At 39.4% G+C, this 27,005-nt stretch overlaps 2 protein-coding genes across 2 annotated transcripts in view; one reads left to right on the top strand and one right to left on the bottom strand.

Annotated features, from left to right (window-relative positions):
* LOC309974606 (uncharacterized protein) overlaps nucleotides 1-10,462 on the bottom strand; it is a gene marked incomplete at its 5' end in the record, with an annotated part of 128,911 nt that extends 118,449 nt beyond the window's left edge. The window contains 2 exons of the mRNA XM_082859266.1: nucleotides 7,460-7,657; nucleotides 10,393-10,462. Coding sequence (XP_082715392.1) covers nucleotides 7,460-7,657; nucleotides 10,393-10,462 — 268 coding nt within the window. The remainder of the gene's footprint in view (nucleotides 1-7,459; nucleotides 7,658-10,392) is intronic.
* Nucleotides 1-27,005, top strand: part of LOC309974605 (sciellin-like) — a gene marked incomplete at its 3' end in the record, with an annotated part of 51,896 nt that overhangs the window by 3,804 nt on the left and 21,087 nt on the right. Inside the window, exons 2-5 of the mRNA XM_082859265.1 lie at nucleotides 10,849-10,910; nucleotides 11,583-11,700; nucleotides 20,212-20,271; nucleotides 23,785-23,853. Of these exons, the coding sequence (XP_082715391.1) occupies nucleotides 10,868-10,910; nucleotides 11,583-11,700; nucleotides 20,212-20,271; nucleotides 23,785-23,853 (290 nt within the window). The 5' untranslated portion in view covers nucleotides 10,849-10,867. The remainder of the gene's footprint in view (nucleotides 1-10,848; nucleotides 10,911-11,582; nucleotides 11,701-20,211; nucleotides 20,272-23,784; nucleotides 23,854-27,005) is intronic.

Genomic DNA, 27,005 nt, shown 5'->3' with positions numbered 1-27,005 from the left:
TAACAATAAAATACATTTTTTAAACTTAGAAGAAAACATGTAAATATTTATTAATCTCATTTGTCCAACAAATGTTCCTCTAGAGCTTATTATGTGCCAGATATAATAATAATATTTGGAAATACAACTGTAGAGAAGACGGTCTTGGTTACAACCCTCAAGATTTATGATGTGTCTGTGTGTGTGTGTTGAGGATGGAAAAAAACTTCAGCCACACAAAAGGCAGTTTGTATTGTACCGTTGTTACAGAGAGGTACTCTTTGCTATCTGAACACTTCATAGGGCTCAACCTGGGGAGGTGGAGGTGAAGACAGGTTGTGATGGTATCACTGAATGCATCCAGGAGGATATGTAATGAGTGACCTGAAAAATGCATGTAAGTCTTTCCTGAAAGGAGAGTAAGGGTGAGAGGAGGCTCAGAAAGAAGAATGCTTTAGGCATAAAGCGTAGAGTGAGCAACAGCCTAAAGGTGATGAAAAGGATGGAGCCCTCAGGAATTGGAATGACTTAGTCTAGCTGAAGCTAGAGTTTGAGTGAGGCATGGGGAGTGGGGAGAAAGGAGGCAGGCGGGTATGGACTTGTAAGTTTTGATAACAATTTGGATTTTATCCTGACAGAAATGAAGGGCCATTGAAGAGTTTTAAGCAAGGTGGTGACTACTTTGACACTCTTGAGAATGGATTGGGAGAGTAAATCTAGAGCTTGGAAATATAGGTAGGAAGCTGTTAAAATAGTAAGCAGATTATGGCAGCTTGAATTGGTAGTTTGAATATGGACAGAAAGACAATCAAGAGCGATGTAGGAGCAGAGTTGTTGTAGGAGCAGACTTGGTGATTGCTTGGATTTTGAGGTCACAAAGAAGTTTCATGGATGGTCTACATGGATTTCTAAGGAGTGAAAGAATTAATAAGGGGAAAGAAGAGAATTATAAAATTGGAAGCTGCTGATCAAAAAAAAAATCAGAGTCAGACGCTAAGTGAAAACTGGGAGAGTAAAAATAAATATTTCTGATATATAAAGAAAGTAAGAAAACAATAAGAAATCCATAATATTAATCAATGGATAATTCACAAAATAAGAAATAAAATAACCAATAAAATTATAAAAATATGCATTTGAGCCAAAATGATTCCACTTTCATCTATTAAATCATTAAAGAGACAAATAAATGATAATTCTAAATGCTGGCCAATGTGTGGACATTCGTAAGCTGCTGGTGGATTATAAACTGGTATAAGGTTTATGGAAATAGATTTGACGATAGAGACCAAGAACATTTTAGAAGTTATACCCATTGGCAAGTAATTTCACTTCTAAGGATCCATCAGAGATGGATGAAAATAATTAGGATGTGGTTTTGTTGGAAAAAACCAAGAAATTATGTTATACTGATAGATAGGCCCATAAGATGAAATATTTCGTAGTTGCAAAAGAAATAATTATTTAAATATTTTTAAATGGCATTGAAAAATGTGTATCAGTAGGCTCTTATAGGCATAATATTAATGATAATAATAATAATAAACAACCCTGGAAGAAAATAACAGTGATTGATGAAAGGTGTCTGAGTTTTTCCTTCTTTGTGCTTTCTATATTTTTCACATTTTCTATTGAGCATAATATAAGGAGAAAGATTTTACTGTGTAAAATTGGGACAAAGAGTGACATGACACGAGCTGCAGCAAATATGAAATATGATAACTTAAGGTAACAGAGTTTTAGTTCATAATCCGTGGTCAAAATTTGGGCTTTTACTCATTTAGCAAATGTTTTCAGCTAGAACTAAAAATAGTCCATAAGAGGTTCAAGCAATAGGTAATTTTTATTACATAGCATTTTTATGAATGAATATTAGACCAGTGTCTTTAATAAAATGAAATTGATCATTGTCCCAGAGAGTACAACTCTTCATGCTAAAACTTGACATTATCTATCATTCTGCAGAAAAGATTGGTGGTGGAAACAAGGGCAAGTGAGGGCTCATGCTAAAACCGAGAACAAACAGTAAGAACATTTTATGGTCGATGGTTATCGGACTCAAAATTCATAGCATATAGACAACTGTCTGGCCACAAGATTTTATTTGTGCTACATTCTAAACTGTTTCACCATCAGTAAACAAGTTTTCTAATGCTAAGTGGAGACTGGGAGGCTGTGTGACTAAAGAAATAGCAAATTTCTAACCATCACAGCAGGGTAAGTGAGCCTTTCCCAGCCCAATAAGTATTGGATTTCCTTATACACTGTGTATGAAGGCTAAAAATAGTCCATTAATTTAAATGCATTTGTTAACGTTTACACTTTGTGAGGCCCTGTTTATTTTATCCTTACGTAATATTTCATGTTCTTTTAGGTGATAATTAATTGTTTGGTGGTTTGTTGTATTTACCTTACAGAAGATAATGCTGCTGTTTATTGACTTGTGATTATAGAGCCTCTCTTATTCTTCTGTTGAAAATGGTTTAATAACATTTGTCCTTTTTCGGTTTCTAGAATTTTTTCCCTGTTACCAGTGATTTCTGGGAAACAAGTACTAGTAGGTATTATCGAACCATGAAGACTTTTTCATATACGAAAGTGAATACCACCAAGCTACATATGTCATTCTAGACATTTTTGCTGTATTTATTTCCTTATTCTATGTTTGCCTTTTTATACTTTCTATCACTATAGAGGTTTCTCTTAGGTAACTATTCATATTTGGTCTTTTCCATAAAGATATCAATTTAGATAAGTCTATTAGAAGCTTGATAAATTAACTGGGAGATTTTGGAGCCATTAAAGTATCCAACTATCACTCTGTGCTGATCTCATGATACTTTGGTAAAATGATCAGAGAAAGTCTGCTCCAAATCTCACTCTTGGTTGAGGTCCATCACAGATTTCTATTGCAAAGGAAATGTCATTCTTCTCACCCTTTCTTTTAACCTGGTAACTTTCTACCTGTTGAACCCTTTTTGTTTCCTGGGCTTCTGGGACAGGAACTTTGAGGTCAGGTCGATTTGGGCTGGAATCCCAACTGTTCACTGGCTGTGTAGCCTCAGGCAAACTACTCATCCTAAAACCTCTTTCCAGAAAGAACTAATTTTACCCACTGTCCACATTTCCAACTCCTGCCCTACCTTCTGAAAAAGGACTCTGACTTCATTGAAATCATTCATTATAAAGTTTCCCTTAGGTATAGAAGGAGGATAATCATAGTATCAGCCTTAAGGCATTATGTGGGTCTTAAATGTGATAATACATGCAAAATCTAAGCTCAGTATGGCTAACACTGTCACACGACCAAATACCAGCAGTGAATTCTTTTCGCTGGTTTTTTTCTTTTTTCTCTCATCCTCTATTTTGTTATCCTATTTTCTGCTCTGCATTTTTTTCTCTTCTGTCTTACTCTTCCTATTCTCTTTCATCTCTGCACCACCTCATTCCAGTTTCTTTGCTCACACAATCTTTCTTAAGGAGAGTTAGCAGCGAGTGGTAATACGTAGCACTTATTAGGTAAGTTGAGAAGCATTTTGTCCTTGGATGGGAAGGGGAAGAGTGAGATCCACAAAGTCCTTTTTCTTTAATTTTTATTGAAGTATAGTTGATTTACAATGTTGTGTTAGTTTCTGGTATATAGCAAAGTGATTCAGTTATACACACACACACACACACACATATATACATATTCTTTTTCATATTCTTTTCCATTATGGTTTATTACAGCATAGTGAATATAGTTCCATGTGCTAAACATAGAACCTTGTAAAAAATAAAATAGATAAACAAGGTCCACAAAGTCTTTTTGTCAAGAGGACCCAAAAGATGGAGAAGACTGCAGCTTAGTTGGGACAGGAAGCGCTGGGGCTGACTGGCTAGGGGAGCAGAAGATTACCTAATGGACCTAAATGCTCTTGGGGAAGAGCTGTTATTCAAAACAGAAATTGAGAAGGACATAGGGAGATGAAGAGGATCTGAACAGGGATACATTTAAGAAATAGGAGATGTTTGATAGTTTCAAATGCATCCAAAGAAAACCATGAAACTTGACTAGTTTTGTGATTCAGAATTTAAAGAGAGTAATTTCATCTAAAACCTAAAGACATGTCTTTGGGCAGAGGCTGTAGGCATTGGGTAAAAACTAGCACTTTCTGGTGGTTGGCCACAAAGAGGAAATGAAAGAGGGGCCAGAAGTTGAAAAGGTTTTTTTTTTTTCCTGTTTCTATACTGACTTCTGACATCATGATTTCACATCAGAGTTTTCAACTTATGAATTTGGGGCTTTAAAAGGGAAAGGTTTTTGTAGTTCCCAGCATAATAGGGACATATCTTTTTATACATCTTTCCTTACAGTATTATACATTTAAAATATAATTGCTGGGCTTCCCTGGTGGCGCAGTGGTTGAGAGTCCGCCTGCCGATGCAGGGGACATGGGTTCGTGCCCCGGTCCGGGAAGATCCCACATGCCACGTAGCGGCTGGGCCTGTGAGCCATGGCCGCTGAGCCTGCGCGTCCGGAGCCTGTGCTCCGCAACGGGAGAGGCCACAACAGTGAGAGGCCCACGTACCACACACACACACACACAAATATATATATATATATATATATATATATATAGTTGCTGGAAAAAAATACAGTTGCTGGTGTCTGCCATTATTTGGTATATGTACCGGTAACAGCATTTTGAGGAGACAAGATGAGAGTTTCATCTTTCTCGTGAGAAGTTTAAAACTTGATTGGAAGGAAACTGAAGGACAGCACTTAGAAATAAATCTAATTGGCTGAACCGAAGCTATTAAAGTGTCATTATTTGGGTGTTGAGTAGATGTGAAACTGAGGATAACCTCAGTCCCTGAAATAAGTAATTTCTTTAAAAAATAATATAAAACTGAGATTTTGCTGCATGTATTTCATGACATTACCAATTTGAAAGGTTTCTAATCTCTCATCCACTCTACAGAAGGGTATTTTTTAAAAAGAGCATTATTCACAGGGACATATATTGTTGATCCATTTTTATTAACAGTATAGAAAATATCCATATATAAAAAAAGTTGGTTTATATTCTGGTCAGGATGGCAAGTGTTCCATTGCAGTAAAATTTTGGTGGAATTACAGGTTGATGAGAGTGGGGCTTGCACCTTAAATGTTTTAGATTGGAGTTTCTAGAAATGGTTCTGGGGCCACCAAATGGGCTGACATATGGAGGTGGTTAGGGTGACATGGCCAATGGGTCTTAAGAAAGAAAAAGGGCAGGTGGTGCTGAGGGAGGTTGCGCAGGAGATGGAAGTGAAACCTGTAGATTTGGTGAAAATTTTTTATTTTCCCACACTATTAGTCATTTTCATTAAAAAAAATAAAACTCCTGCATACTTATTAAACTATTATCATTTGAAAATAGAATACATTATATTTTGCTGTCTCATTTACCTCATGTCAATGGACAGCATGGAGCTAGGAAAGAGTATAAAACATTATCAAGCCATCTAGTAGGGAGCTAGATCCAGAGGAGTCCGGTAGGAGTAGTGCCAGGCCACTCATGGCTTCAGTGTGGCCACGGGAGGGGTGAGGCTCGAGACTGAGCTGCCCAGGGGTGATGGAGCAGCTGTTTATTACTGCAGCTCCTTCCAGCTCCTCTCCCGTTATCTTCCATCTCTCAGAACTCCCGGGCTTTTCCCTGCGTATCTGGAGTTGGCTATATCACATGGTACTTTGACCAACATGTAATATCGTTTGCTGAAAAGACCCTGGCATTGCAGTCATATAGACCTAATTGCAGTTCCTGACTGTCACTCCCTGTGTGACCTTAGCCAGGTTATTTAATCTGAGTTTTGAATTCCTATAATTAGAGTTAATAATACTCATCTGGAAGGATTAAATAAGCTAATGAGCAGTCATCTGTGGCACGATGTGAAACAATAGTAGGAACTAAACACATGATCCTTCTTGCTAGGAACATTGAACACACAGACATGTTGCAAGAAAGAGTGTTTTACTAATAAAAAATCACTAGTATATTTTGTAGACCACCATGGGCTTTTAGACCTTCTGTTTGCTCCACGATGATCTTGTAACAGGTAGGAAGAGCATTAAGCTTGAGTAACAAAAATATGAAAGAGTAATCTCATGAAGAAACTAGGTTTATTTTCCTCTTGCCAAAAGTTAAGAGATAGATCATCTCAACTTTCTGGCAGCTATTTGAGGCTATTTGGCAGCTCCATGAGGAGCCAGGCTCCTTCCAACTTCCTGCTCTGCCATTCTTAGTGTGTGACTTTAGTCCCGAGGTTAGTTCATGGTCCAAAGATGGCTGCTCTTACCTTCTGCCTGGCAGCCTACTTTCAGAGATGGAAAGGGTGAAACACAAAAAGCCTGGTTCTTCCCAGGGACTTTCATGAAAGAGGCAACGAGATAAAGCTTGGGTGTCCCAGAGAAAGCAAGGGAGTTCACTGGCAACTATCCCTAGAAAGTATCCCAGAGACACTGGGGTGGAGCCAGTGAGGTGTTTATAGGATACCTGAGGCTAGTTATTGGCAGGGAGAAAGCGGTAAGGGCCCTGAGCTTGTTTGGATGTCTTATCTTATGACTCCTTCTGGAGAATACCCGGCTACCAAAGGCATGAAAATATCGCACCCTTTAGCAGGGTGCTGGATCTGATTAGAGCCAGCCCTAAGTATAAGGTAAAGAAGAGATACCTGCTTTTCTCTCTACAACTGCAGGAAGTGCTATCAATCTGGGAGTCCCTGGCAGAGAGGAAAAGACGATGAGCCTTGAGCTAGAAAGCCTCAGATGGAGTCCCAACTTTCCACTCAGCAACTTCTCGAGCCATGTCTCTGCTAAGTAGGGATTATACTCTTAGAACATAGCCTTGGAAATGAAATGAGATATATTATAATTACTATAAAATCATCTAAGGTATTATTATTGTCTGAGCTCTCCTCCTTACCCAACAGAGCCTAAAGGGGCAGCATAAGCCTGGCTTTGGAGGAGTATTGAGGATACCAAGGAAAATCTAAAAGACAACATCTATATAGAATCCTAAATATGTCATCTTTTATGTCTGGCTTCTTTCACTTAGCATGTTTCAAGCTTCAGCCATGTTGTAGTATGTATCAGTGCTTCGTTCTTATTTATTGCCAAGTAATATTCCATTGTGTGGATCTGCCACATGTTGTGTATCCATTCATCCACTGATGGACATTTGGGTGGTTTCCACTTTTAGGCTATTTTGAATAATGCTGCTATGACCATTCGTGTATACCTTTTTGTATGGACATACGTTTATAAGCAGGAAAATATCAGGAAATACACAGAGAAGGCTGCTCTGTGAGGGTTTGTCTGCTGCAATCATTCCTTGAGAAGTTGTCCTGGTTCTCCTGCTGCCAGGCAGTCAGGGCAGAGCTCATGGGACTGCCAGAGATGTCGAGTCAGGCAGGCCCTGCTGTGTACCTTCCCTCTTTCACTCTAATGCCAGGTTACCGGTCTCGTCTTGCAGTGACTCATGACAAAGATTACTGCTGGTTGTGGAGGAACGAGTTGGCTTTGGTTTAGAAGCCAGCTTCTGCTTGTTGCCACTTTGGCAGGTTACATCCTCTCCCTGAGCTTCAGTCAGGTGTCTTATCTGAGAGGTGGAGGTAATAGCTGCTGTGCAGAGTTCATGTGAGGATGAGATAATGCCTGTGGGGTATCCAGTTGAGAGCAGGCACTATGGCAATTGGCAGTTGCCCCGGGCAGTAGGGCAATTAAAGACACAAAGGGCACAGGTCAGAGACAGGGTAACACACAGCTCTTTGAATGACTTAGCTATTTTAGAAATGTTTAAACCACTTTTCCCATAAGCACTCTATTAGTTTGCTAGGGCTGCCAAAGCAAAGGACCACGGGCTGATTGACTTCAATAACAGAAATTTGTTGTCTCCTAGGCCTGGAGGCTGGAAGTCTAAGATCAAGGTGTCATGAGTTTTGTTTTCTCCTGAGGCCTCTCTCCTCAGTTAGCAGATGGGCACCTTCTTTCTCTCTGTGTCCTCTCATGTCCTTTCCTCTATGCAGACATATCCCTGGTGTCTCTGTGTGTCCACATTCCTCTTCTTATAAGGTCATGGGACAGATGGCATGAGACCTCACCCTAAAGGCCTCATTTTAACTTAATCGCTTCTTTAACAGCCTTGCTTCCAACTGTAGTCCCATTCTGAGGTTCTGGGGTGTTAGGATTTTTGAGAGGGACCTAATTCAGCACATAGTAAGCACCTAGGGAGCATCTACTCTGTCCCACACACTGGAAATAGAGGAGGGACAGTCTTAAGTCTGGCTCACAGGACACTCGGTCTTTTGTGAGAGACAAATAAGCAGATAATTGCAAAATGACTTTTCTCCATTGACCCTTCCCTGTGTTTCACGACTGAGCTTGCAATCTCTGCAAGTGTATCACCAGATATACACTCAGCATTCTGCCCACCTCAGAATCCCAGTTCAATCAGCTACGAACCTTCCAGGTCTTTACCAGTTCAGGAAAAGAGTTTATCAGAGCCCATTTAGAAACAGGAAGTAGGTTAGCCAAGAACCCAGAGAATCAAGGCCAGACTGAGGTGAAGTGAACAAGTAGTTCAGACTGAAGTTTGCATGCCTCTTTTCCTCCCATTTCTGCCAGAGTTTTAGGGGCCTCCAAATACAGTGAGACAGTGGCCACCCCACAATCCCTGCGTGCCCAGGACCCAAATGCAAGGCTGTTCCATCTCCTTCCCACACCTGACCACATCTCATCTTTACGCTTAACGCTTTCCAAGGTGATAGAAGCATGAACTTAAGAATTATTGAGCACTTACTCTGTGTTGGGCAATAATCAGACACTTTACATATGTCATCGAACTTGATCCTCAAAACAGTCCCAATTCACCTCATTTTACAGATAAGGGAGCTGAACTGTAGCATCCCCAAGGTGACACAGTCAGTAAATAGCCCACTTTACATGCAGGTCTTTCTAATTTCACTAAGACCTTCAGACTCTCAGCAGAGCGAACAGCGGCTGGTCTTAGGCTGGTTGTTAGTCTTAGGTTGGGTCCCCTAGAAGCAGTGCCTGGGAGGACTTTGGGTGCCTGTGACGTATGAAGGGTATTCACTCAGAAGAAAGGAGAAAGGGAAGCAGGGAGGGGAGGAAGGGAAGGAGCTGAGCAATGATGCGCCCCCTGCTAGCCTAGCTTCTGCCATGGTGAGTGCTGAAGCACCAGTCACCTGCAGGACTGGCTCTACGTTCCAGGTCACTCAGGCGCTGGCTGCAGGTTCAGTGGATAAGGAGGGTGTGTAACTGGCAGCCCCACCAGTAAGGGCAATTCCCCAGATGAGGTGCAGCCGTGAGCCCATAGTGCTGAGCACCAGGCTGGTAAAGTCACCAGCAGCTGCCACTTCTCACGGACTCTAGGAGCATTGATATTCTAAACGAAGATCCTAGGGAAACCATGCCTTGATCCAGAGGAATGCATCTTTACCACTTCAAGTCCTATGGCAAGTTACTGTAGGAGATACGTTTGGACCAGAGGGCGGAAGATGGGGGCTTTAGAATCTCCACGTTATACCTATAAACTGCTGTCTGATGATACAGCTGTAAGTCTCAACAGCATTTATAGTTTAACAAAGTGATTTTTGTGTACATTATTCATTTGATCATCACAACCTTATGAAGTAGATGGCAGGTTTCATTAGCCCATTTTACAGAGATTAGGTGGTTCAATCGCAGAACTTTGATGTCATAAAGCTGGACCTAGGGCTTGCTTCTGACTTGAGATGGAGGGCCCCTCCAACATTCCATACACTGTCTGGTGGGATGAAATCTGCAAAAAACATAATGCCCCACCTAGGGTGACCAGCCCAGTCCTGTTTGCCCAGGACTTTTCCAGTTTAAAAACTGCAAGTCCCACATTCAGGGAATCTCAGGGCTGACTTATCTGTTAAGCAGAAAAGGCCACACCTGGGACCCCTTTTAGGGGCCCACAAAAGGGTCCTAATTTTAATTCCTTTTAACAGCAGAAGAAAAAACGAATACTATAACAATAATGAATATGTATTAACAAAGCCAGCCTGGATTGTTATTCATCATTATACCAACACAGTCATAAAATATAATTTTTAATTTTGTATGTGTATGCATGTGTGTGCATGTGGTTGTGTGTGAAGGAAGAGGCCATCGAAAGCAAAAGTGCCTAAGACTCAGTGTCATAATGCGGCCCTGAACACACCATCATCCCAGGCAAACTGGGAATGAGAATCACCTCAGTCCCTTAGCAGCTTGGCAGTAGCAGTTCGTCACAGCTGAGAATCTTAGGGCTTTCGCACACAGGGATTACCTAAAACCACCCGTGCTTCCCAAGATCTGTGATTTCCATGCTCTGGCTGCTTCCCTTCTAAACACATATCAGTTGCCTGGGTTCACTTTGGCTTCCCCAAAGAAGGAGCTGATGAGCCCTTCTGCATATTGTGCTGTAAACTCCATGTCTCCGTCTCCCTGTTGACCTGACCCGATACTTGTCTTACTTATCTTTTTGTGTCTCCAGCTCCTGGCTCAGTGTCAAGCACTCAATGCATATTTTTTCATTGAATAAATGAGTTAATTGATGGCCTGATTCAGCCGATTGCTTGTCCTATAACACAGGGGACACTAAATACTCCTGGCTTCAGTTTCCTCATCTGTAAAATAAATGCATTGGAATAGATGAACTCTCAGGTTCTTAGGGGTCACTTCATATCATGTATTCATTATACCAGATTATGTGACCACCAATGTCATTGAAAAATGTGTCTCGTTAGCAATGAATGAGTCCCTTGTTGATTCTTTGTCGACTCATTACTGTGTTTTCCCCATCCCCATTTTTCTTTTAGATCCTTACTGGAAGGCAGCATGTCCAATTTTACCTTGAGAAAAACATCTCCCACAGGAAATGGTAATGTAGATGATGTTTCCCTTACTCAGAGAACTTAAAAATAGGAGAAAAACAACGCACAGGTCTTTTTTTTTCCATGTAGCTATGAAATTCTTAGAAGCAACCATCTAATTTAATTAACATGGCCTAAGTTAGGCTTAAGAAAAAAGTAAGAGTGCTATAGATTTTACTCATCTAATTGCAATTCAAAAATTTCTTTTAAAAATCAAGTGTGTGTGACCTTCTGTGCTTTTGGCTCCCGTGAGATCAAAGAATTAAGTTATTTATAATCAGAAGCATCAGGACTTACTGTTGTTCACTAGGTACTTCTAAAACAGTCTCGTGTGTCCTTCTGAGGCACATTTCTTTTTGAGCAAAATGGCCAACCCACTAAACCCGGTATTGGTTTTTCCCAGGCCTGTGGTTCTACACTCCCAGGTGTGGGGCAGGGCTTCATGGTGTGCACGAGCAATTTCAGTTGGCACCTGAGCAGTTTTATAAGTTATCTTTGATGATGGGGTGTGGGATTTGTTCTTTCTTGCCGGTGCATCTTACTTTGAAACAGTACTGGATTTGCCAGCCTAGAAGAGTGATGCTGGCCAATCAGATGCTCCTCTCAAGATTTCCAAGTAATAAACACACACTCAACTCCATGCAACTACATCTCTTGTTGTTTCATTTTTCTGTTGATAGATATGAAGAGTACCACTCAGGGGACTACACTGAAGCAACAGGGTTTTCACAATGTGAACAAAAGAAGGACTCTCTTACAGGATAACAGCTGGATAAAGGAACGTCCTGAAGAAGAAAAGTAAGAGCGTGGGTGGGTGAGTGAGTAGACCATTCCTCATTTGGGAAACTAATGGCGATGTGGAAATTGGATACTTTCCTTCTAAAACACTTTGGTGCTTGGCCTCATGTTTGGTAAGATTTAGTAAGCATAAATTCGTTACATCAGATTTTTAAGAATATCTCTACCATTGTTAATATTCACATACCTAAAAGAATATGAGTAATTAGTGAGAAAAAAGTAGGATTTCGCTGTTATAAATAGCATAGACATTGGTGCCTACTTGATAATCTGAAAAAAAAAAAAAAGACATTCCAATTTCCAAAAAGGTAATATTTAATCCATGGTAACGAGATTCCTGGTGCCTGATGTCAGTTGAAACAAACACAAGTATGATTCCAAGTTTACAAATTTAATAATAATTTATCTAAAATTTCCTTATGTGCAAGTAAAACCGATCAATTCTCAACTCATTTTAGTCCCCACTGGTCGTATACCTCTAGGTAGGGAAGGGTGGTAAATGCAGTATCACTTTGTAAGAGAAAACACTTAACCATCACGAAAGTATTGTCTGCTTTAAGCATTGTTTCTATTAGCTGTATGTTTAAAGATCTGAAGACTATTAACCTAAGCATATCACCTCATTGCCAACATAGATTTATAATAGGCATTTGTCCAGCCCATATATATTTATTATAAATTGTGTATATATATGTATATACACACATACACATATGCATATGTCTTTGATTCCCTCTTATGTGTCCGGCTAGATACTAGGTACTTTACGTATAAAGCATCACTAAATCTCATAGCAATCACATGAGGTAGGTATTACATCCTCATTTTTACAGAGGAGGAATCTGAGGCTCAGAGAAGTTAGGTAACTTGTTCAAGAGCACACAGCTATTAAGAGGTGGAGCTGAAAGTAACATGACCCATTATCTTCCCATTACACCAATGGTTCTCAGTCAGGGACAATTTTGTTCCCAGGGGATGTTTGGCAAGGTCAGGAGACATTTTTAAATGTCAAAATTGGGGGGTACTCCTGACATCTAGTCAGTAGAAACCAGAAATGCCACTAAACAACCTACCAGGCAGAGAACACACCTCACAACGAAAAATTATCAAACCCATAATGTCAACAGCACTGAAGTAGGGAATCCCTGCATTACAGGATAATTTCTCTAAGCTTTCTACTAAACTGTCCATACATGGTTGTTTGAGGAGTGTACTTGTAACTGTTAAACAAAAATGTCTATTAAATTCTGTTATTAAATTTTATTATTTTAAGGAGCTATAGGGTTATTTGGAGACTCACACTAAGTTTTGGAGTTAGCATTCTTAGAAAACAATCATTTCCTTCTATAAAGCAACATTTGCTGCTTCTGTTGGAAGCTAATATGACATTTCTATTTTTCCATGGTGGTAGAATGATATCAAAGGTAGATCACAAATTTTGGGTTGCACAAATTTGCACAGATGTGGGGCGATAGACAATTTAGATGGCTAAGACAATTTATAGTCAGAAGTGATGGTTTTATGCCAGACATGCTTCCTTAAAAAGGCCCAAGGAAGCCAGCTTGGCTGGCATGACAGCTGCTAAGTGAAGGGGAAATTGGCTCTGATGCTTTCCCCACGCCTGCTGGCCCAGTAGTGGGCTACGTGCTATGTATTTTTCTTCAGGCAGAAATGCGTCTGGTGTCTGCTACTCTCCCACAAGTTTAGGGAGGGGATCCCAGGGAGATGGAGAAGTTCTTTTGGCATCTTCCAGGGTATATATTCGCTGGAATTGTTTCAGTTTCACTGCTCATCTTTCTTAAATTATCTACTGCAGTTCTTTTATAGCTTTACTGTAAGTGGTTCCAGAGTGTTGAGTAATCAGAACCAGGAGAAATGTGATATTTCAGGTTTGGTTGGGTTGACATGGAAAGGTTCTGATACTTATTCTCTGCTTTGGCTCAAGGCCAAAGTCTCTACTACATGTTTTGACATTTCCTAAAATTGCCTGCACTTTCAGGTCCACTATACAAAGTAAGGAAGACAGAGCTTCAAGACCTTATGTATGAAGTTCTATTGAAGGGTTGACCAGTAGGAAAAGGGAAAGTTTGGAATAAAAAGATCACTCTTGTCACTTGCTAACTTTTTAGCCTTAGGAAAGCCACAGAATCCCTGATCAATTTTCTCATCTGTGAACTGGATATAAGTGTATCCCCTGCCTAATTTGTAGGGTTATTTTAAGGACCAAACAGAGCAAAGTATATAATCTCATGGTTCAAAATAGGCTAAATCTGTGAAAAATCAACCTTCTTAACCACAAATATTGGTACTTATTTTCCTACATTTTGTCAAGGGAAACTGTCAAGACCAACAAGTGGAAAAATTTCAGATATAATGGGCTTAATTAAATTTAATAACTTTATTGGAGTATAATTGCTTTACAATGGTGTGTTAGTTTCTACTGTATCACAAAGTGAATCAGCTATAAGTATACATATATCCCCATATCCCCTCCCTCTTGCATCTCCCTCCCACCCTCCCTATCCCGCCGCTCTAGGTGGTCACAAAGCACCGCACTAATCTCCCTGTGCTATGCGGCTGCTTCCCACTAGCTATCTGTTTTGCATTTGGTAGTGTATATATGTCCATGCCACTCTCTCACTTCGTCCCAGCTTACCCTTGCCATCCCCATGTCCTCAAGTCCGTTCTCTAGTAGGTCTACGTCTTTATTCCTGTCCTGTCCATAGGTTCTTCATGACCTTTCTTTTTTTTTTTAGATTCCATATGTATGTGTTAGCAAGCTGTATTTGTTTTTCTCTTTCAGATTTACTTCACTCTGTATGACTGATTCTAGGTCCATCCACCTCACTATGAATAACTCAATTTTGTTTCTTTTTATGGCTGAGTAATATTCCATTGTATATATGTGCCACATCTTCTTTATCCATTCACCTGTCGATGGACACTTAGGTTGCTTCCATGTCCTTGCTATTGTAAATAGAGCTGCAATGAACATTGTGGTACATGAATCTTTTTGAATTATGGTTTTCTCAGGGTATATGCCCAGTATGGGATTGCTGGGTCGTATGGTAGTTCTATTTTTAGTTTTTTAAGGAACCTCAATACTGTTTTCCAGAGTGGCTGTATCAATTTACATTCCCACCAACATTGCATGAGGGTTCTCTTTTCTCCACACTCTCTCCAGCATTTATTGTTTGTAGATTTTGTGATGATGCCCATTCTGACCGGTTTGAGGTGATAACACATTGTAGTTTTGATTTGCATTTCTCTAATGATTAGTGATGTTGAGCATCCTTTCATGTGTTTGTTGGCAATCTGTATATCTTCTCTGGAGAAATGTCTGTTTAGGTCTTCTGTCCATTTTTGGATTAGGTTGTTTGCTTTTTTGATATTGAGCTGCATGTGCTGCTTGTAAATTTTGGAGATTAATCCTTTGTCAGTTGCTTTGTTTGAAAATATTTTCTCCCATTCTGAGGGTTGTCTTTTCATCTTGTTTACGGCTTCCTTTGCTGTGTGAAAGCTTCTAAGTTTCATTAGGTCCCATTTCTTTATTTTTATTTCCCTCTCTCTAGAAGGTGGGTCAAAAAGGATCTTGCTGTGATTTATGTCATAGAGTGTTCTGCCTGTTTACTTCTAAGAATTTTATAGTGTCTGGCCTTACATTTAGGTCTTTAATCCATTTTGAGTTTATTTTTGTGTATGGTGTTAGGGAGTGTTCTAATTTCATTCTTTTACATGTAGCTGTCCAGTTTTCCCAGCACCACTTATTGAAGAGGCTGTCTTTTCTCCATTGTATACTCTTGCCTCCTTTATCTACAATAAGGTGATCATATGTGTATGGGTTTATCTCTGGGCTTTCTATCCTGTTCCATTGATCTATATTTCTGTTTTTGTGCCAGTACCATATTGTCTTGATTACTGTAGCTTTGTAGTATAGTCTGAGGTCAGGGAGCTTGATTCCTCCAGCTCCGTTTTTCTTTCTCAAGATTGCTTTGACTATTCGTGGTCTTTTGTGTTTCCATATAAATTGTGAAATTTTTTGTTCTAGTTCTGTGAAAAATGCCAGTGGTAGTTTGATAGGGATTGCATTGAATCTGTAGACTGCTTTGGGTAGTATAGTCATTTTCACAATGTTCATTCTTCCAGTCCAGGAACATGGTATATCTCCCCATCTGTTTGTATCATCTTTAATTTCTTTCATCAGTGTCTTATAGTTTTCTGCATACAGGTCTTTAGTCTCCATAGATAGGTTTATTCCTAGGTATTTTATTCTTTTTGTTGCAAGGGTAAATGGGATTGTTTCCTTAATTTCTCTTTCAGATTTTTCATCATTAGTATATAGGATTGCAAAAGATTTCTGTGCATTAATTTTGTATCCTGCTACTTTACCAAATTCATTGATTAGCTCTAGTAGTTTTCTTGTAGCATCTTTAGGTTTCTCTATGTATAGCATGTAATCTGCAGTGACAGTTTTACTTCTTTTCCAATTTGGATTCCTTTTATTTCTTTTTCTTCTCTGATTACTGTGGCTAAAACTTCCAAAACTATGTTGAATAATAGTGGTGAGATCGGGCAACCTTGTCTTGCTCCTGATCTTAGTGGAAATGGTTTAAATGTTTCACCACTGAGAATGATGTTGGCTGTGGGTTTGTCATATATGGCCTTTATTATGTTTAGGTTAGTTCCCTCTATGCCTACTTTCTGGATGGCTTTTATCATAATTGGGTGTTGAATTTTGTCAAAAGCTTTTTCTGCATCTATTGAGATTATCATGTGGTTTTTATCCTTTAATTTGTTAATATTGTTTATCACATTGATTGATTTGCATATATTGAAGAATCCTTGCATTCCTGGGATAAACCCCACTTGATCATGGTGTATGATCCTTTTAATGTGCTGTTGGATTCTGTTTGCTAGTATTTTGTTGAGGATTTTTGCATCTATGTTCATCAGTGATATTGGCCTGTAGTTTTCCTTTTCTTGTGACATCTTTGTCTGGTCTTGGTATCAGGGTGATGGTGGCCTCATAGAATGAGTTTGGGAGTGTTCCTTCCTCTGCTATATTTTGGAAGAGTTTGAGAAGGATAGGTGTTAGCTCTTCTTGAAATGTTTGATAGAATTCGCCTGTGAAGCCATCTGGTCCTGGGCTTTTTTTTGGAAGATTTTTAATCACAGTTTCAATATCAGTGCTTGTGATTGGTCTGTTTATATATTCTATTTCTTCCTGGTTCAGTCTTGGAAGGTTGTCCTTTTCTAGGAATTTGTCCATCTCTTCCAGGTTGTCCATTTTATTGGGATATATTTGCTTATAGTAATCTCTCATGGCCCTTTGTATTTCTGCAGTGTCAGTTGTTCTCATTTCTAATTCTATTTTTTGAAACTTCTCCTTTTTTTTCTTGATGAGTCTGGTTAATGGCTTATCAATTTTGTTTATCTTCTCAAAGAGCCAGCTTTTAGTTTTATTGATCTTTGCTATTGTTTTCTTCATTTCTTTTTCATTTATTTCTGGTCTGCTCTCTATGATTTCTTTCCTTCTGCTAACTTTGGGTTTGTTTTGTTCTTCTTTCTCTAATTGTTTTAGGTGTAAGGATAGGTTGTTTATTTGAGATGTTTCTTGTTTCTTGAGGTACGATTGTATTGCTATAAACATCCCTCTTACAACTCCTTTTGCTGCATCCCATAGATTTTGGTTCATTGTGTTTTCGTTGTCATTTGTTTCAAGGTATTTTTTTATTTCCTATTTGATTTCTTCAGTGATCTCTGGTTAATTAGTAGTGTAGTGTTTAGCCTCCATGTGTTTGTATATTTTACAGTTTTTTTCCTGTAAGTGATCTCTAGTCTTATAGCATTGTGCTCAGAACTGATTCTTGATAGGATTTCAATTTTCTTAAACTTACCAAGGCTTGATTTGTTAACCAAGGTATGATCTATCCTGGAGCATGATCCATGAGCACTTGAGAAGAAATTGTATTCTGTTGTTTTTGGATGGAATGTCCTAAAAATATCAATTAAGTCCATCTTGTCTAATGTGTCATTTAAAGCTTGTGTTTTCTTATTTATTTTCATTTTGGATGATCTGTCCATTGGCAAAATGGGGTGTTAAAGTCCCCTACTATGATTGTGTTGCTGTCGATTTCCCCTTTTATGGCTGTTAGCATTTGCCTTATGTATTGAGGTGTTCCTATGTTGGGTGCATAAATATTTACAATTGTTATATCTTCTTCTTGGATCGATCCCTTGATCATTATGTAGTGTCCTTCTTTGTCTCTTGTAATGGATTTTATTTTAAAGTCTATTTTGCCTACTATGAAAATTGTTACTCCAGATTTCTTTTGATTTCCATTTGCATGGAATATCTTTTTCCATGCCGTCACTTTCATTCTGTATGTGTCCCTAGGTCTGAAGTGGGTCTCTTGTAGACAGCATATATACAGGTCTTGTTTTTGTATCCATTCAGCCAGTCTATGTCTTTTGGTTGGAGCATTTTATCCATTTACATTTAAGGTAATTATCAATATGTATATTCCTATTACCATTTTCATAATTGTTTTGGGTTTCTTATTGTAGGTCTTTTCCTTCTCTTGTGTTTCATGCCTAGAGAAGTTCCTTTAGCATTTGTAAAGCTGGTTTGGTGGTGCTGAGCTCTCTTAGCTTTTGCTTGTCTGTAAAGGTTTTAATTTCTCCATCGAATCTGAATGAGATCCTGCTGGGTAGAGTAAACTTGGTTGTAGGTTTTTCCCTTTCATCACTTTAAATATGTCCTGCCACACCCTTCTGGGTTGCAGAGTTTCTGCTGGAAGATCAGCTGTTAACCTTATGAGGATTCCCTTTTATGTTATTTGTTGCTTTACCCTTTCTGCCTTTAATATTTTTTCTTTGTGTTTAATTTTTGATAGTTTGATTAATATGTGTCTTGGTGGCTTTCTCCTAGGATTTATCCTATATGGGACTCTGCACTTCCTGGACTTGATTAACTATTTCCTTTCCCATATTAGGGAAGTTTTCAACTATAATCTCTTCAAATATTTTCTCAGACCCTTTCTTTTTCTCTTCTTCTGGGACCCCTATAATTCAAATGTTGGTGGGTTTAATGTTGTCCCAGAGGTCTCTGAGACTGTCCTCAATTCTTTTCATTCTTTTTTCTTTATTCTTCTCTGCAGTAGTTATTTCCACTATTTTATCTTCCAGGTCACTTATCCGTTCTTCTGCCTCATTTATTCTGCTATTGATTCCTTCTAGAGAATTTTAACTTTCATTTATTGTGTTGTTTGTCATTTTTTGTTTGCTCTTTAGTTCTTCTAGGTCCTTGTTAAACATTTGTTGTATTTTGTCCATTCTATTTCCAAGATTTTGGATCATCTTTACTGTCATTATTATGAATTCTTTTTCATGTAGATTGCCTATTTCGTCTTCATTTGTTTGGTCTGGTGGGTTTTTACCTTTCTCCTTCATCTGCTGCATATTTCTCTGTCTTCTCATTTTGCTTAACTTACTGTGCTTAGGGTCTCCATTTCACAGGCTGCATGTTCCTAGTTCCTGTTGTTTTTGGTGTCTGCCCCCAGTGGGTAAGTTTGGTTCAATGTGTTGTGTAGGCTTTGTGGTGCAGGGGATGGTTGCCTGTATTCTGATGGATGAGGCTGGATCTTTTCTTTCTGGTGGACAGGACGACATCTGGTGGTATGTTTTTTGGTGTCTGTGAACTTATTATGATTTAGGCAGCCTTTCTGCTAATAGGTGGGGTTGTGTTCCTGTCTTGCTCGTTGTTTGGCATGGGATGTCCAGCACTGGAGCTTGGTGGTCATTGAGTGGAGCTGAGTCTTAGCGTTGAGATGGAGATCTCTGGGAGAACTCTCGCCAATTGATATTATGAGGGGCCGGGAGGTCTCTGTTGTACCAGTGTCCTGACGTCAGCTCTCCCATTTCAGAGGCTCAGGCCTACACCTGACCAGAACATCCAGACCCTGCTAGTGTTGGTCTCCTGCAGAGGTGGGGGACAGCTGTGGCTCACCCTGGGAACAAGGACAGTGACAGCAGAAGGTCTGGGAAGCAGTCTTTGTCATGAGCCCTCCCAGAGTCCTCCAATGGCCCCATCAAAGATCCTCTAGCCTGGGCTTAATTAAATTTAAAACATGTTTGAGAAAAAGTTTGCCTTCCTGCAGAAAAGGACTTTTCTAATATATGCAAAGTAGATGGCCTCATGTTCCCACACTGCTGAAGAAAACCCCAAACCAAAAAGACAAATAACAAACACTCATGCCGTTGTTGAATCACATGGAAATCTCATGGGGTAAATTGGAATAATGATTGTTTGTAGTGACAAACTTTTTTCTTTTCACCATGCTCTTTCAGGTGGTGGCTGGTTAAAATAAATGCATAGTTGCGTTTTTACACCCGAAGTAAAATGAATTAACCTTGCCAAACATTGTGAGCTCTTTCATGTCTGCCTTATTTAATGCTTACTAAATACTGTGATAACTTCTCATGTGACTTGATTTTGTTCTTTCTCTGCAGATATGAAAATTATGGTAGGGTGGTACTCCATAGACGTAACTCCCATGATGCCTCAGACAGGTGGGTGTTTCAGATGAGTTATTCATCAGCAGAAACACAAAGACAGTCATTTTTGAGAGTAGACTTGTTCAAGACAGGCTGAATATTTGTAGCTAGCCTCAGGCTTTCCCTGACATCCTGGGCACATGAAGGAGAATCTGTGATGTCATCAGGGGTGTTTACAGGGCAAACTGTGCTTTTCCAGCTTTATGCTTCCAGAATACGGCTTGGAGGTGTAGAATAATCAATCCACTGCCTACCCTACCAAGGTGGCCCTCCTGACAGGAAAGGGAAGGGGCCGCCACAGAAACATAGGATATTTCTGAGCCTTAGAGAAAGGAACCCTAAAAGCAGAACAACAGCTAAGTTCACTTGCTTTATGGGACAGTGCATTTCTTTTCAAAAACTCCTAGGCTTGTGGAAAACCACTAAATGATACTCAATGGCAAATAGACTGACAAATGCAAATTAGTAGGAAAATTCAAACAAAACTCGTAAGCACAATGGTGTAAATAATCTAATATTGATGAAATAAATAGATAATATTCTTACTAAAGTACATTTATAGTCACACACATACAAACACCCACACCCATCAGAAGAATTTAACTATTTCTCAGACACAAGTTTTATCTGGTCCAGTAGCCAGTGTCTTCCACCAAGACATACTTAGTGATTGTCTTTCATGGTGGGGACTTTAAAAAGTTAAGTAGACACTTTGAATATGTCTATTTTGGAATTTTTATCTGTGAATTTTTCTGAACCATTTAAAAATTGTTCATAATTTTGATGTGTTCTCAGGGTCCTGAGTTTACCCCCCTCTACACAAAGTATCTGATTGGTTTTTGGGTTTCCAGCCTTGGCTCATCCAATTGACTGTTCTGTGATTGGGCAGGCTCTCTCCATGCCCTCTCCTTGGTCGTCATGATTTCGAAGCTTACATCCTTGTTCTCTGTTGGCCCTCAACTCACCAAACAAAGGGAACCTAATCATCTGAATCCAGACACCAGTGAAAAATGCCCCCTCCATTTTATTTGCCTTTCTCTGCAACTATTAAAGAACAAACATACTTATTGTGAAGTGTGACCAGGCAGACTAAGCTTCGTGCTCTTAGTGTGTTTCAGAATAACGGGACCTTAATGCCGTCTATGCTTACTTTATATTTTAAACTCTGTTGGTTACCTGAACCCTTCCTGTTACTGGACAGCATTTTGGCTAAAGCACATCGAGCTTTTATCCTAAGTAACAAAAATCTGCAAGCCTGAGACGTTTCCCCTTTGACCCCTTGACTTGCGTCTCAAATGACATCTTCCTAAAAGGTAGTGTAGGTTATTTATCTCCTCGCATTTGCTCACATGGATGCCCATGTGACACTTTTCTACCCTTTGGAAGAGGCTGTGTCCACTTTGATGTTCACCCAATACCACGTTGGAGCACCAGTGTGTGCTGACATTGTGCCAGGTGCTGGGAACACAAAGATGCATAAGACACCAGCCTTGACCTTAAGGAACTCACATTTCATGGAAAAAGATGCATACATAAGCACAAATACTCAAATTTACCATGGAAAGTGCTTGTGGAAGTGTGTGCCGGTGCTATGGGAAGGAGCAGAGGGAGTGGCTAACTTTGCCTGAATGAGTGGGAGACCTCACTGAGGACGTGGTCGTTAAGAGGCGCTTCCAGCAGAAGCAATGATATGTCCAAGAGTTCCACACGAGCAGAGACTGAAAATAAAGGAAAAGGAAAATAAATAATAGTCTCATCACCCTAGAAAACAAGCTTCATAGTGTGCACAAACTAGGACATTTTACTGTCCTTCCTCTGCCCGATCATTAAAACATGTCACATGAGGCAGAAGCAAAAATAGTACCTGTGGAGATGCCCTATGTGAGCCAGTCCCTATTCTAAAGTCTGGGGACAAAACAAAATCCCCGCTTTCATAGAACTTGCTTCCTAGTTGAAGGTGGAGGAGGGAGAGACTGAAAATAAACAAACACAATATAATATGTCATGTGGCGATAAGTGCCTGGAAGAATAAAGCTACTAATGAGACATACAACAATAACACCTGTAAAAGGGGCTGTTTTCTGGAAGGGGGTCAGATGGCCCTGCAGCACCTACCTGCACTCATGTATCACACCTGCTGGTGAACCACACTATGATTTCACTCTGCGTTTCTTTAAAAATGCGGGGAATTGCATTAGGCATTTTTTAACCGTATTCTTGCTTTAACCGACACTATTCCTTCTACCTCTGTTTGTTCATGTCTGTTTATCCTCCAAGATCCACCTTGACCTGCACCTCATCCCGAAAGCCTTCTGTGATCCCCGCCTCCACAAATAAGCTTTCTCAGCTTCAAACTTCCTTGCACTTGACCTGAACCTTTTCTACGACACTGACCACTTGTTGCACTTGGACGTATGTCTGATCTGTCCCTCTAGCTCTGTGTGTGTAGGGGTTACAGATAATTCATTCTCGACTTCCTCACTCACAGTCATCAGCACAGTATATCGTTTACCTCCAAATATTTGCTTAATAAAGATATACTATATCAAGTTAAAAATTACATGTTAAATAATATACTGTTTTAGTACTTTTTCTGATTCAATATGTTTGGTCTGTCAGCTTCAGGTGATGCTTTGAAATGCAAACTGTAAATCATGGTATAATTCTCCAAAGAGCTTGCTTTCCCTGTATCACAAGGTTATATAAAGCATTAAACAGGCTTTTTTTTTTTTTTTTTTTTGCTGATTGATCAGTCTGATCAAGATAGCTCCACTGCTTTGGTGATCATCGTTCCTACTATTGGGCCTTCTATCTTCATTTCCCTTATTTTCTTGTCTTCTCCCCCACTCCCTTTTTTTTTCTACTTATCTGTCCGTCTTAACTCTCTGCCTCTGTCTCTTCTCTCCCTTCTTCTCCTGGTCTCCCCTCTCTTCTCCTATCCTTCCCATCCATCCTTTCTCTATTCCCCCACTGTCTTCTTTTCATTTCTTTCCAGTGTCTCCTGTTTCTCTCTTTTCCTTTTTTTCTTCTCTCTCCCTCCCTCTTTTCTGCCAGCAAGGTCTTTTCTCTCAACCCTGTCCACGGTGCTGAACTTTTAATGAAGCAACTTGTACATAGCTGTTGTGTTGGCTTATGGCTCTGCTGAAACTCTGCAAACAAAATATAGCTGATTATAAGGGACTGAGTTCCTATTACTTAAAAATCAACAACATTGAAAACACTACATATTAGTTATTAACCATTTTGCATGGTGTGCTTCTTGTTTTACATATCCTTATCACCAATTTGAATGTGTTACATTGTAATTAGAATAATTGGACCTAGAGAAGAATTCTTTTATTAGCATGGAGAATAGGGTTTGCTATATTTTATCCTACCCAAGTCAAAGCCTGGGAAGATTTCAGTACTCCAAGTCTGTAACATGTACATCTCCTACCCGAATAGGACAAAATTTTACCAAATCCATGATGTTTTATAACTATTTTTTTGTAATTTATTTGATCTTTCTATAATTATTTTTTGCTACAGGAAAACAAACGAGAGGGATGAGCCAAAAGCCACAATCAGTTGGCACAGATCTGGTGACACTTTGGACAGGTAAGGTGTTTTGAACCACGCAAGCGGAATGCATAACATATGTTAAATCCAGTTTCTTATAAAGCATGAGACATTTAAATGTTTACCAAAGTAAGTTTTGAACCATGATATTTTATCTCCAGGGACAGAAGGACTATAAAGATTGAATTATCTTCTTCTTCAAAACTCACAAAATCTTGACTTGATATGCCATTTTCCTAAAATCTTGCTAGCAGTAGATCAATAGGAAAAATTCTGAAGAAACCGGGTTGAATATAGGTGGGGTGAGCACTGCATGTGGTCTGTTCAACTTTAAATGGAGAATATAGTTTTTTTGTGTGTGAGTAGCCAGTTCTTGTTCTAACTTTGGTCTTTCCATCCCAGAGGCAGAGAAACAGCAGTTTCTGTATAATTACCTTATGGAGAGACTATACCTTTTAATAATACAGTAGTTTCGATCTGCTCTAGGATAAAGACATTAGCTCTTTACTTTAGAAAGTAAAACTACTCTTTCGGCAGTGGAGTCACCATATGGCTGTGGAATGAGTCATTGGCTGAGCCTGTTATTGGCTCAGCCTTAGACAGAGGGAAAAGAAGGGCTCATCCCTATATAGAAAATTGAGGAATATCTCTTCAAGTTGAAGTGTAAATGCTACAAGTCACATTTTAATTTTATATTTGGTAGAGGTGCTTATTAGGCATAAGTAAAGAACAAAGTTAACATGTTATTTGGAATCTAGACATAGTGAATACCTGAGGCCATTTATAGTTGAAGCCACTCCCTGTAGCTAAAGATGTGCTGCTTTTGGAGACAAACAAGCAACCCGCTACAATTGAAGCACATATGCTGAAACCTATGGCATCTAATAGATTCTATATTCACACCATGCCTGTGCCAATTAATACAGCAAATGCATGCACTTCTGCACTCTTCATAGCTTTCTTAAAAAAATAATCTATTTGCTTTATTGAAATCCATCAAAATTAATAGTCTCTACTCTTTGAAAGATACTGTTAAGAGATAAACATCAAACCAAAGACAAGGAGAAAATATTTGCAAATCATAGATCTGATAAAACACACACACACACACACACTTGTATCCAGAGTTTATAAAGAACTCTGCAAATAAGAGAGAAGTACTTCCAAATGGCAGAGTAAGGACCTCCAAAAATCCACTCCTCCAGAAAAGTATTAACACTGGAAAAAACTGTCAAAATCAACTTTTTCCAAACTCTGGAAATTAACCAAAGGCTTGAAACAATTTGCTAAGTGTCTATTCAAGAAAAAGAGTTGGCTGTCAGTAAGAACGGCACGAATTGCCACATTTTAAAGCTTCCTATTCACCTATTCCTCTCCCCAGCTCCATGGTAGCCTTGAAAACCAGCAGCATTGGAACAACGGTAGCTTCTTCATAGCTTTTTAAGTCAATCTCCCGAATAGCTGATTAACCCTGGTATCCCTAAGGAGGTGACTTCTCTCTTGTAATTCAAAAATCAGTTTGGGAGAGGAGTCATAGTACCTCTGCCCATTCACCTCCGCCTTGCAGGCTGTCCTATTACACAGCGAATTGAGGACGGAAACCCTACTTCTAGGAATGTAATTGCAAGTGAGATAATTATGTCTCAAGAAAGGTGAATATATGGGAGACCTAAGCCTTTGTAGGCTGTGTGTCTGAAAGCTTTTCTCAGGCCAGTCAAGATAGAGCCTTGGAACTTAGCGATACACTAGACCAGGCCTCACAGGCAAGCTAACTGAGTCATTCTCAGCCTCAGCGACAAATCAGAATTACCTAGAGAGCTTTTTAACTCTGCTGATGACTTGGTCCCACCAGCTGTCATCCCCCAAATTCTAATTTAATTAGTCTGAGGTAGGACTCGGACATTTTTTAAAGCTTAGGAAGTGATTCTGATGTGCAGCCAAAATTCAGAGCCACCAACCTAGCCCAAACCTTCATTTTGTAAACTAGAAAATGAGGCCAGAGACTCCCTGCTTTATTTACACAGAGGTTTAGCGGCGCATGTTTGGAAGAAGTATCCTGGTCAGGTCCTTCCGCAGGTAGTGTCTGTCTCCCAAGAGTGAGCTACATCTCTGTAAGTGTGGGAACAGGTGTGAGGGAGAGAACACAGGAGTCTGTAAAGAAAGGCAAGTCCTCATAACAGGAGTCAGACTCCTATCATGCAGGCCACTCCAAGTGCAAGAGGTGAAATAATTTTGGGAGTTAGATGATCAAATGTATCAGGTGTGTATGTGTGCCATTTCAATACTAACGCATATAATAAATGACTAGGAGAAAAGTACTGACTTTACATTTGAAGAGTTCCCTTTTAAAATATACATCTGTTGGTAAAAATATGAAGTGTTCTAAAGAAATATAAGTTAATAATTGTGTACATGCATACACTATGGGGCAAACCCTGAAGGTGGTTTCTTGACTAGTTTGGAAAACCTAGGTTAAGGAGCCCTCTAGTGTTCGATTATGGAAGTGTTACTTTTCCTTTGGTTGGATCCTGCTGCTAGTTATATTGTTTAGGTATTTCCTGTCTCTGAGACTGACTCCTATTAATCTCATATCACAACTTGGCAGAAAATTAGTTTCTAAGAGAAGTACAAAGTTAATCTCTCTAAGTAACAAGAAATTGATGAATGCATTGGAATGATGGTTTAGAGCTCTCCAATATTGTTTATACACTGATTCCCCTAGTGGAGTGAAAGAGATAGTCGAGGTGAAAAATAGCAACTGGAGAAAGACATGTTGATCATGAGTGTTGGAACAATTACACTACAGAACCAGGTGTACGACACTGGGGCCTACTGGGAAGACTTTGGAGATAGACTACTTCCCGGCTGTGTGGACAAGAGAAAGCCACACACCTTCTCTGAGGTTCCATTTCTTCATCTATAAAGCGAAAATAACTACACCTACCTTGTAGGGATGTTCTGAAGAGTAGAGGAAATTGTATAAGATGAGTGGCAAAGAGTAGTAGGTAGCTATTTTTATTATTACATGCAGTATTGCCCACATAGATCAACACAGTAGAATTTTGATTAACTTCATTTAATTGTAACCTCAGAACTCTCCTTTATTTAAACCTTGAAGGTGTTTGAAATTAACGCTCTGTTTTCTTTAGACAGATTTTCATTTTCCCTGTACCAGAGTAGCAATTTCCCAA

Source organism: Leucopleurus acutus, assembly GCF_964270905.1.
Source record: "Leucopleurus acutus genome assembly, chromosome: 18".
Lineage (NCBI taxonomy): Eukaryota > Metazoa > Chordata > Mammalia > Artiodactyla > Delphinidae > Leucopleurus > Leucopleurus acutus.
The sequence above is the reverse complement of the archived record's forward strand: the minus strand, read 5'-3'. Positions and strand labels throughout refer to the sequence as shown.